This window comes from Callospermophilus lateralis, chromosome 1, assembly GCF_048772815.1.
Source record: "Callospermophilus lateralis isolate mCalLat2 chromosome 1, mCalLat2.hap1, whole genome shotgun sequence".
NCBI classification, from domain to species: Eukaryota; Metazoa; Chordata; class Mammalia; order Rodentia; family Sciuridae; genus Callospermophilus; species Callospermophilus lateralis.
In genome coordinates, this window is record NC_135305.1 from 99,491,004 (window position 1) to 99,503,553 (window position 12,550).

At 39.7% G+C, this 12,550-nt stretch overlaps 1 protein-coding gene across 1 annotated transcript in view; it reads right to left on the reverse strand.

Annotated features, from left to right (window-relative positions):
- The window catches only part of Nudcd3 (NudC domain containing 3), a 109,286-nt gene extending 106,416 nt beyond the window's left edge, over window positions 1-2,870 (reverse strand). The window contains exon 1 of the mRNA XM_076836600.2: window positions 2,394-2,870. Within this exon, the coding sequence (XP_076692715.1) occupies window positions 2,394-2,780 (387 nt within the window). The 5' untranslated portion in view covers window positions 2,781-2,870. The remainder of the gene's footprint in view (window positions 1-2,393) is intronic.
- Between the last annotated feature and the right edge of the window lie 9,680 nt (window positions 2,871-12,550).

Genomic DNA, 12,550 nt, shown 5'->3' on the forward strand with positions numbered 1-12,550 from the left:
AGCTGAAGCATCCCACCTCTGGTGAGGGAGTCACAGAAAGGAATCTTATGAGAGCCAATCTAAGAGGCAGATAAATGGAAATGTTCAGGAGATGACCTACCCCCACCCAAAGATAATGCTGTGCTGTTATCAAACCACTTAATCTGATTCAATATTTTATTGTCCTACCCTCAACACCTTTGCCAATATAGTAATCACCTTTACAAGTCTCCTGCCACATGACCTTCTGTGAAAACGATTACACAGAACTCACCCATATTTATCCAACAAAAATGGCCAAAGAATGTACTTTAAAAGTTTCTTGGGTAATGCTAATGTTTGCGAACGACTTCCAGGGGGATAAAAAAAAAAAAAAGACACCCCTTTTAGTCATCTGCTGGAGACTTTCCCCTTGGTTTCTGTGAAACATACTGCCCTTCAATGATTATTTCCCAAAATGTTCTCCACCTCTAGTTTTTCTACTTCAAATCTCTCCAGTCCTCCATCTCCTGCAAGATTTGGTCCCAGGCTGAGTATGGTGGTGCACACCTGTAATCCCAGTGACTCAGGAGGCTGAAACAGGAGGATTCCAAGTTCAAGACTAGCCTGGGCAACTTAGTGAGACCCTGACTCAAAATAAGAAGTAAATAAGGGCTAGTTGTAGCTCAGTGGTAAAGCACCCCTAAGTTCCATTCTCAGTACTGCCAAAAATAAAAATAGAAAGAGGAAGGCGGCACAGTGGCACACACAGTGATTCGGGAAGCTGAGGCAGGAGGATTATCAGCAACTTGTCAAGGCTATCAGCAACTCACCAAAACCCTGTCTCTAAATAAAATACAAAAAAGGGCTGGAGATGTGTGGTCCAGTGGTTAAGTGCCTGTGGGTTCAATCCCCAATACCAAAAAAAAAAAAGGAAAGGATTGTGCATATAGCTCAGTAGCAGAGTGATTGGGGGCAGAGGGCGCAGAGAGATTTGTAATCAAAAAGCAATCTTTTACTGGACACAGTGGTACACACACATAATCCCAGTAGCTCAGGAGGCTGAGATGTAGCTCAGTGTTTAAGTGCCCCTGAGCTCAATCCCTCCTCCAAAAAGAGTACCCCCCAAAGAAATCTATGATGAATAAGCTGTGTGTTCTTATCACATCATTCAACCTTACTGAACTACACATAAAATTCAACTTTATTTCAGAGATACTTTGAAGATCAAGAAACAAGATTTCATTAAACTGCCTTAATGTCCTGCTAAAAACCACCAATGACAGCTCTCTGGTCATTCAGAAGGTACTTGGGCCTCCAATAAGGCTGAGAAATAATGGCCTTTGATTCTGAAACTGAAACCCTAATGGAGTGCCAACCTTACTTCTCACCTGACCATCATTATGTTTGTAGGTACTGGGTCATTCTAAGCTTTGGTTTCTTCCTGGAGGTGCTAAAGAAAGTAAAACCTGATCATCATCCTGGAGCCTGCAATAAGATTTCAGACAGAAATACGAAGCACTTTATAGGTGTTAGAGAACCATGGGAGGTATCAGCAGTATTTCCATCTTCTCAGGTTCCTACACTCAATGCTCACCTGAATACTTCTTTCAATTTTGTCAAAAGCCCCATCTCTCTTACAAAACCTTCTCAATTCCCTATTCCTTTCCTTTCAACCAGCTCTATTGCTTAAGTGGTCCTGCAAGTTCTTTATTATATTCTGTGTTTTATTTTCTTAACTGTAAGCGTCACAAGTAACAAGACCAGTATTTAAACACCCACATCACCAGTGTCTGTGGCAGCCGACTGTAAAACATATTCAGAAAATGCTTATTACTACATTCAAAAGGACCCGGTCAACCTCAGTAAGGTTGAAGCACTCTTAATTCAGTAAGAATTAAGAGTGCTTCAACCACACACACACATACACATTAACCTGGGATGTATAGATTTAAATCCAAATGCAAATTTAATAATCATATCGACCTGGGATATCATATTTGAACAAGCGGCCACACCCACAGATCAACACATTACTTCGGTTATCCTTGCCACCTCTGGTCTGGTAGCTCTGGAACGTGCAAGTTTCTGCTACTGTAAATGTCTTTCCTCTGGTTCTCCTAACACTGTTTTCACCTTATACCCAGCAGTCCCCCTCACTGTATAGGGTATGATCGTAACCGTGAAGCAGGGCCAATAGCCGACTGGCTGCTTCGGACACCCAGGTACCTCCGACATAGGGCCAGAGATGCTCGCACCGCAGAGCAGCCTGATATCTGATCCGCACAAGTTACCCACGGCCATTCGTTCGGGGTCACCTCGGCGATCCCGGGGAAAAGCGGAGGCCTGAGAGGAGCTGCGCGCAGGGTCGAGGGTATGGGACCCTGGCCCCGTGCCGGGAGGTGACCCCACGGCCCACACGTTCCCCTTCTCACCTGCAGCACCAGAGCTTGTGCGGCCCCGGGCGGGAAGCCCATGCGGTCCGATGGGTGGCGCAGCAGGCGGTAGAAATCAGTCTTGCGGTAGAGGAAGCCGAAGAGAACGCGCAGAAAGTCCTGAACATTGCCCACGTGTTGCAAGATGCCCAGCAGGGCCTGGTCATATAGTTCAGCAGCCCCGGGCTCCATGTCTCCGCAGTCCGAGGGACCCCACCACCGGCACCAACACGGACCGGCCAATTGACCACTTCCGGCGTGCGCTCCTAACGGCTCCCCCGGACAGCGAGGCCGTGGAACTTCCGGTCCGCGCCTGTTCCTGCCTTCAAACTGAGTATGCTCTCCGCGGCCCCCGCGGCCCCACTGGGCTTTGCCCCAGAGCAGCATTCGCTAAAAGAGCCTGACGTGAGCCCCCTTGTGGCTCCTACGCACAAGAAAGCCGATGGTTACTGGGCAGAGCGTGCCTGGCGGCCATGTTCGAAGAGGGCGGAAGAGTTGAAGTGAGTAGCATCACATGATCGGTTGGTTTTTGTCATGTGTTGTGGTGTTAACTTCCCGCCCAAATATCTCTAGCCCCTAGGTAAACCTCGGACCGTGGTGCTTGTTTAGTTGGTAGTAGGTCGGAGAAGGGAAGTTCTGTGCTTGTTATTTGTATGAATTTCTTATTAATACAGAGCTGTGGTCAGGCGAGATGGGCATGCCCGTAATTCAGGCAGCCCGAAGGCAGGAGGATTTCCAAATTAAAGGCCAGCCTCAGCAATTTAGCGAGGGCCCAAGCAATTTAGAGAGACCTTGTCTCAAAAATAAAAAGAGCTGGGAATGTGGCTCTGTGGTAAAGCGCCCCAGAAAACCCGCACCCCCCAATAAAAGAGTCTGAGTGAAACTCAGGCCTGTTGCAACAGAAGAAATTAAAGATGACTTTAAAAGGACAAGAAAAAAAACATAGAACGCATCCACTTATAAGTTGGAAATGCCCCGTGCAAAATAAAGAATCTAATATGCTATCATTGTGAAATAAAAGTCTGTTATGTGTACTATGATCTATATCTATGTGTCATATGTACCTAAGTGTGTGTCAAAGTATAATCTCAAAAAAACTTTACCAGAGGTAAAACTGCTTCAAAGAGTTTTTTGAGGAACTGGATGTTTACAGATATCTTAAGAAAATGTTAAATGTAAGATGGTTGGAATATATGCTAATCAGGTTGGTGTTCTACAAGATGATAAAACTGTAGGTAATCATTTCTAGTGGACAAATGACTTACACCTATACTGGTCTAAAATCTGCAAGTTAACATCTTCACAGTGTATGGTCTCTGATGAATTTTAAATTAAGTCACACTGAAGTAAATTGCCCTAGAGCAGTGGTTCTGAAAAGTTTTTTTTTTTTTACTTAGGACCCATTTATGCTCTTAAAATTTGTTGAAGACTCCAAAAATTTTGGTTTGTATTAGTTTTGTTTATCAGTATTTATCATATTGGAAATTAAAATTAGTTTTTCAAATATATATTCATTTTTAAATAACCATAAAAACACATCATATGTTAACATTATTTTGCAGGAAAAAATAATATTCTTCAAAGCAGTGAAAATTTAGTGAGAAGAGTAACAGTTTTACATTTTTGCAAATCTTTTTAATGTCTGGATTAATGAAAGACAGTAAGATCCTCACATGATACACTATGTTATGCAGTTCTTCCAAATGTTCACTAGTTTTATTACACAATGTCAAAAAAAAAAGTCACATTGGGCCAGGGAGGTGGCCCACCCTGTAATCCCAGCAGTTTGGAAGGCTGAGACAGGATTGCAAAAGCAAGGTGCTAAGCAATTCAGTGAGACCCTGTCTCTAAATAAAATTCAAAATAAGGCTGGGGATGTGGCTCTGTGGTTGAATGCCCCTGAATTCAAACCCTGGTACAAAAAAAAAAAAAAAAGTCACATTGGATTAGTTTCCCATTGACCTCACCAGAGAATGTTTTAGTTATTGGGAAGCTTATAGAGGTAGGATGTATGTTTCAAAATTTTTTAATTTTGGCTTTAAAACTTGAACTTTATTATTGGCATTAAATACCATCAATTGTTTGCCTGGAGGTGACAATCTTACTTCATTCTATCATGCAGTAGACATGATAGTCCATGAAAAGAGGTTTAACTCATTTACTGACAACTCAGTTGTCCAAGTGCTTTGCATCGAAGCAACTGCCACCTCAAAATGAAGCAGAAGTATTTTATGTGTAGTTCTCTTTTCATGACACAGAATATTAAGATTTTTTGTCAAATGTCAATAATTAATAAAATTTAAAAATTCAACACTTCATCAGGAGCACTCACAAGTGGAACTATGTATTTTTAATTTTTACCAGAAGTGCAAAGCAGTGAATAATACAGTGCTACAATGCCTACTAGTGGAGTTTGGTGCCTTTTATGGACTGAATGTGTCTCCCCCAAATTCATATGTTGTTGCATTAACCCCATTGTGACTGTATTTGGAGATACAGACTTCAGTAAGGTGATTAAGGTTTAATGAAGTCAAATGAGTGGGGCCCAACCCTATAGAGCTCATACCTTTTCTTTTTTAGAGGAGTGTGTGTGTGTGTTGCCTAGGGGATTAGAACCCAGGGCCTTGTGATGAAAGGCAAGCACTCTAACAATTGAGCTATATCCCTGGCGCCAGGATGATACCTTTATACCAAAAGGAAGAGAGATTAGCAACCTTGTTACTGGCAGCCACTAGGCCTGCCTGCCTAAGAAATAAGCAAAAGATATAAAAAGGAAAAATGAATTTTATGCAGTTTGATCAAACTGGGGAGAAGCAGCTAGATTGTTTCTCTTTAGTCTTATGAACACTGTTGCAATTTATAGAAACAAAAGTAAGGATATACATAGATGTAGATTTAGTTAGACTGTACTAGCCAAGAGGACATGTCACTTTTAGCTCCTTTGTCCCCCATACTTGCCATAGGAATATTTGGTTTGGGAGGACTATTTGAAGCTTTTAATTTTAAAGGATCTCCATTTTGATCTCTACACAAAAGAAAGATCAAATGAGGATACAATGAGATTACTATAAGCCAGGAAGAGAGCCCCCTCACCAGATAACAATCCTGACAGCACCTTGATCTTGAACTTCCAGCCTCTAGAACTGTAAGAGAATACATTTCTGTTAATCCACTTTAGTCTATGGTGCTTTGTTACAATACCCTAGCAATGCAAGTACTTTGATTTCTGCTGAGACAATTACAGTTTTACCTTCGTTGCTTTGGGGCCATTACCACCAATGCTATCATAGTAAAAAGGCAAATAATATTGTTATTTTGACCTTGAAAGCAAACCAACACCACCACCCCACCACCCCACCTCCCGGAGGGTTCACATACTACATTCTGAGAATCTCTGCCCTGAAGAAGTAATGAATTATTGGGTGAGCCTCAATAGACTTTGAAAGGACTTGCTGTCATCTCACTACATTTCAAAATTTTTAATAATTTCTTTAACATCTAAAATTATCATAAGAAATAAAATAGTCTCCTGAGAGGGAAAATCAACAGAAACTGCAGTATAAAAGAGAACAGATGTGACTGTGTGACCAATGTGATGCTACAATATGTATACTCAGAAAAATGAGAAATTATATCCCATCTATGTATGATATATCAAAGTATATAAGTGCATTCTATTGTCATGTATGACTAATTAAAAAAAATAAACAAGAACTTTTTAAATTAAAAAAGAAAGAGAACAGAGACTTACTTTTGAATCTGATACCACATGGTATTACCACATGCATTACCTATTCAAAAAATATATAAAATTATTTTGAAAATACAGTTAATAGAAAGCTAAATATAATCCTACAATACAATCCAGCAATTGTGCTCTTATGTATTTACCCAACTTATTTGAAAATTATGTCCACACAAAAACCTACAATAAATATTTATTGCAACTTTATTCATAGTTGTCAAAACTTGGAAGCAACCAAGATTTCCTCAATAAATAAATGGTTAAGCAAAGTGTAGTATATTCATAAAACAAAATATCACTCAGCAATAAGAAAAAATGAGCTATACAACTACCAAAAAAAACTGGATTAATATTAAATGCATGTTGCTAAGAAATAGAAGGAAGTCAGAAAATCCTATCATCCAATTACATGACATTATGGAAAAGGCAAAATATGGAAAGAGTAATAAGATCAGTGATTTCCAGGCCTCAGTTGTGAGAAAAGATTGAATAGCAAAGTATGGGAATTATTTAGGATGTAAAACTATTCTGTAAGATATTAATTATGGATATATGACACTGTAAATTTGTCAAAACTCAGAAATCTAAGGCGTAGAGTGTTAATATATGCAAAATTGCTTAGGAAATTGAGGGATCTGAGAACAGAATGCAGAATATGACAAATGTAATAATGTAACTTTATTACAAATGTATGAAATGTCTTATCTGAAGGGAGTAGTAGAAAGTTAGTGACCTAAGTAACTTTGGAAATGAACAGAGTCAGTAAGACTGAAGGCAAAAGGAACAGTACACAGACTTTGAACTGTGGCCAATAAGAGTTTATCACAAGGGGTTGGGGTTGGGGTTGTGGCTCAGAGGTAGAGCACTCGCCTACCATGCGTCAGGCACTGGGTTTGATCCTCAGCACCACATAAAAATAAAATAAAATAAAGATATTGCATCTACCTACAACCAAAAAATAAATATTAAAAAAAAGAGTTTAACACAAGTATCCTTATGTTTCCCAGAAGAATATAGATTATCAGTTCTGAAATCACTAGATATAGGGTGGAAAAAACAATCAAGTAAATGGTTGTGGGTAGTAGAAGCCAGATTTTTCACTGTTGGAATAGGAGGTTACAGAAAAGCAAAGGAAAGAGGCTAGAATGATCCATGTGATAATGAGTCTAAGTTGGAGACATTGGTATAAATTTAAGTTTAGCTTACTATAGATAAATATGACTACATGTAGAATCATTTATAGAAATGTGTCTATACTGGTTAGTGTACATGCATATTTCCTTGCTCTCAGCTGAAAGAATCCAGAAGCATTGCCTCAGCATCAATAAATACACCCCAGAACCCAGATCTTGGTTTCTAATATTATTCTCCAATAGAAAACCAGGACTCCTTGGAGAAGTGATTCTAGAATTACTGCAGAAAATATGCAAGATTAGTCTGGGTCATCTTGCAGTGTCTCAAAATAGAAAAGCAGTAAAACACACATTTATAAGGTATGACAAAGGAATAAGAGTCAACTGAAAAAGTGCCCAGTAACCAGAGCTGGAACAAGCCAAGCAACAAACTAAAGTAGCATTATATTAGAACACAAAGTACAAAATGAATATATATGAGTCCATACTTATATTGATTGATATATAAGACACATATACAGATATATAGATAAATATATATGTACATATATATATATATATATATATATATATGTCATACTGAACAAATAAATGGAAGAGAATAGTCAAATAGCTGTTCAGAAGAATTGCAAATAGTGGCAGGCATGGTGGCACACGCCTGTAATCCCAGTGGCTCAGGAGGCTGAGGCAGGAGGATCGTGAGTTCAAAGCCAGCCTCAGCAACTTAGGTCCTAAATCAACTCAGTGAGACCCTGTCTCTAAATAAAATATGAAAAGGGTTGGGGATGTAGCTCACTAGTTAAATACCACTGGTTTCAATCTGAGGTAACAAAAAAAAAAGGATGAGGAGGAGGGGGAGGAAAGAAGAATAATTCCAAATAGTATATGTAGATACTTCCACTCATGGAGGTGGAACATGACTTCACTCCTTATGCTTAGGATACGCATAGTGACTTTTTTCCTAATGGTACAGTATAAAAAGAGGAAAAAAGAGGGTTACTTACCCTTTAAGCAACCTGTAAGTAACCCTTATGTATACACAAAACATACATATATGTGTATATATAACTTAATAGAATTGAACAAATGATAGAGATAAAGAGGCATATTTTGTAGATATTTCATAACTATAAAAGTTTCTATTAATCAAGATGCTATAACATTCCTAAATTAGTAGTCATCTAGTGGATATATTGCAGTTTGGATATGAGGTTTGGATAAGCTCATATGTGAGATAAAACAGGAATGTTCAGAGGTGAAATGATTAGATTTTGAGAGTGGTAATCTAATCAGTGGGTACATCTTTTTGATGGGTTAATAATTTGAATGGAATAATGGGTGGTAACTATAGGCACGTAGGGCATGGCAGGAGGAAGTAGGTCACTGGCAGTATGCTCTTGGGGATTATAGTATCCCTGACTTCTTGAACTCAATCTCTTTCTGCTTCCTGGCAATAGTATTAATGACAAAGTAGTATTATATTAGAACCGAAAACATAAAATGAATATACCTGAGTCCATACTGACATTGATTGATAGATAATATACAAATGCAGATATATATGATTTATTATATATTGATACATAGAAACATGTCTATCATACTGAATAAGTGGAATTCTCATTCAAAATAATTCCAAATAGTTTATGTAGAATGAGCCAAAATAAACTTTTCCTCTTCTAGGTTGTTCATGTCAGGTATATTGGTCACAGCGACAAAAAGCTGACTGAAACAGAATAGGATTTATTTTTGCCAGAATTTTTGTTGTTTTCAATGGGACAATTAGCCACATTATCCACGTAACCACTTCCTCTGTTTATGTAGTCTTGATTTTAATCCCTGTTAAATATGTTACAAATATTTTTTTCAGTTCATTTATCTTTCAGCTTTCTTCACTATTTTTGTGTTGTGCATATATTTATGCAAGTTTTCAACTACAATGTAGTCAAACCTTTAGTCTTTACTTTTATAGCTTCTTGATTCTGTGCTTATGAAAGTTTTTCCACCCCAAGATTATCATATATTCTTCTGTGTTCTCTTCTGACAGCTGTACAGTTTTGTTTTTATTTTTAGTTCTATAATCTATCTGTACTTTTGTTTCATGTGTGGTATAAAGTATAGATATAACTTTATTTTGTTCCAAATGATTCCTCAACTGCTTTCACACTGTTTTGTTGTGTTGTTTTGTTTGTTTAATGTAGAGGGTTTTTTTAACTTTGTTTTTTATCTGTTTATTTTTTTATGTAGTGCTAAGGATCAAATCCAGTGCCTCATGTGCTAGGCAAGTGCTCTACTGCTGAGCCACAACCCAGACCCATAAATGTAGGGTTTTTTTTTTTAATTTGATTAGCTATTGATGATGGACCTTTATTTATTGATTTGTTTATATGTGATGCTGAAAATCAAACCCAATGTCTCACACATGCTAGGCAAGCCCTCTACCACTGAGCCACAACCCCAGCCCTAAATGTAGGGTTTTTTAAAACATTTTTTTCGTTGTCAATGGACCTTTATTTAATTAATTAATTTATTTATTATTTATTTATTTATTATTTATTTATTTAAATGTGGTGCTGAGAATCAAACCCAGCACTTCACACATGCCAAGCAAGTGCTGTAACACTGATCCACAGTCCCATCCCTCTCACACTATTTACTGAAAAGAACTATCCTTTGTCCTGATCTGAAATGTCACTCTTCTCAGAAGCTATTTTGTTCCTCAGATCCCTTTATCTATCTTGCACCTGTGGCATTTTTTTTAAATATTTTATTTTTTAGTTGTAGATGGACACAATATCTTTATTTTATTTTTATGTGGTGCTGAGGATTCAACCCAGGGCCTCACACGTGCTAGGCGAGCGCTCTACTGCTGAGCCACAACTCCAGCCCGTGGTGTTTTTAACAGGGTAACTTATGCAGTTTCTCCACAACCTCTATTCCCTGGCAACTCATCCTTTATCAGACCTCCTTTTTCCTCCTGTCCAGCCTGTGACCTTTGAAAAAATGGACTAACAACACCTGGTGTTTGGGGCTCTTCTGGACCAGAAAGCAAACAGCATGTTCCAAAAATTCTAACTCCTTTTCACTCCTTTGCTCATTCTTCTGTCACAGGCAGTCAGGCCCTCTAAGCATAGGAAGCCACAGCAGCTCCTCAGCCAAGCAAGGGCTGGACACAGAGGGAAGCCAAGAGGCTCAAGGCAGATCTGGATAGTTCCTTGACAGTTTTATCCACTGTCCTGGTAAAAAACCTTCCCAGAAACTGGTATTTGCATATGGGTCTCTCCCTCCTGAACACATCTTTAGGTTCTTCTGCTGGTTCCTCAGGTTTTCCTTACTTACAGACTATTCCTGGAAAGGGATAAGCTGCACCTCTTACCCTCACTGACTCCCAGTCTCTGCACTCTCTGAGAGGTAATTAATCCTACTCATCATAGGCACTCACAAGGCAAGGGCACATCATTGTCTGGTTATTATTTTTTTTTTGGTACTAGGATTGAACCCAGGGGCACTTAACAACTGAGCCACATCCCCAGCCCTTTTTTGTATTTCCCCCACCTTTTTTGTATTTTATTTAAAGACAGGGTTTCACTGAATTGCCTAGGGCCTCACTAAGTTTCTGAGACTGACTTTGAACTCGTGATCCTCCTGCCTCAGCATCCTGAGCGGCTGGGATTATAAGCATGCACCATTCTCCCCAGCTGGTTAATCTTTTTAAAGAGGGAAAGGAAATAGAACTTAACATAAGCTCTCCATAAATTCCTTCACCACATGTATTTTTTATGTCATTTGCAAAAAACAAAAAAAGGCAGCCAGAATACAATATGTGACATTAAAATACTATTTCTGCTCAACAAATATTTATTGAATTCTCTGCTTTCTTTTTTTTTAAGAGAGAGAGAGAATTTTTTAATATTTATCTTTCAGTTTTCGGTGGACACAACATTTTTTTTTTTATTTGGTGCTGAGGATCGAACCCAGGCAAGTGCATTATCACTTGAGTCATATCCCCAGCCCTGAATTGTGTGCTTTCAACAAAGCAAGTCATCTTTTTCTCTCCACTATAGCTTCTGCTTCTGGAGAGTTCTCCATGGAGGCTCATATTGAGCTGACTTGAAGCCAACTAAGCTCTGCTCTAAGCATGAGACTGAGGTGGTAGGACCCGCCTAACCCCTAAAACTCCCAGCCTTCAGACATGCAGTGGCCTCAACTGGAGGAATAGCCTTACTAGTCACTGTAACTAGAGACCAAACCAAACACCATCTTCCAGGTGGGGTCATGACCCATGACCAAAGCATTTGTGAGAACATCATTCTGTGACTCACCAGAAAAAAACACAAGAGGGCAGGTCTGAAGGGATCTGTTTTACCTTGTTTGTTGCCATGTCATAGCCTCCCACCCACATCCACCTCGTGGGTGGTGGAAATGGGGTTCCTCTGGATAGAATGGGCTGGCTGTGAAAAGTAGGGCGGTGAAAAAAACCACAGAACACAGGAAGTAATTTTAAAAGCCAGGCAGGACAGGCTAACCAATCTTAGGAATGGAGCTTCCACACTAAAAAGAGCAAAATGGAGCCCCCCACTTGCTTTATTTATATTGGGGAACATCAGAGGTTTTCCATGGAATGTTCTTTGCCAAATAAGGTAGGAGGTGGGCGTGTCCCATTGGGTTACGCCCAACTCTGGAGCTACAAGAGGGGTCTTCCTAGTAGAGCAGAGATAGAGGTCATGTGCCTTGGGCAGTCTAATGCGCTCAGGGGAGCCTAAGATAGTTCCCAAAATAAAACCTAAATCTCCTTGGCTTTGATACCAAGTGAAGGCCCCCCAAGTAATTCACAGATGCCTTCCTACAATAGCCCATGAGGGGTCAGTTTCTGTTCTCAGGGACAGTGGTGAATGTTAAAGGCTTACACAGAATGGAGACTTTTTTGACAAGAGAATTAAAGGAGGGAAAGTGGGTAAGAAGGAACCCATGAGAGAATTGGGGCCTGACACAAACACAGGATGTGTCTGTGCCCAGCAGCCCCCAAACCTGAGCCTTCAAGTATGAGGTTACCTCACAGGGACAGACACCTGAGTGACATGGACTTCAGGGACCTGCTATAGGAGCAGAGGGGCCACCAGTAGTGCTGCTGGGTACCTCATGACCAGAGTGACAGCCACTTTCCTGGAACAGCCTCCCCCAGACCCTCAGAGGGTGTGAGCTAAGAGACCACTACCACAGGGAAGACCCTCATGGTCCCTTGGTACAGAGTCAAGGAGACTAGATGGGCTCTGACTCCA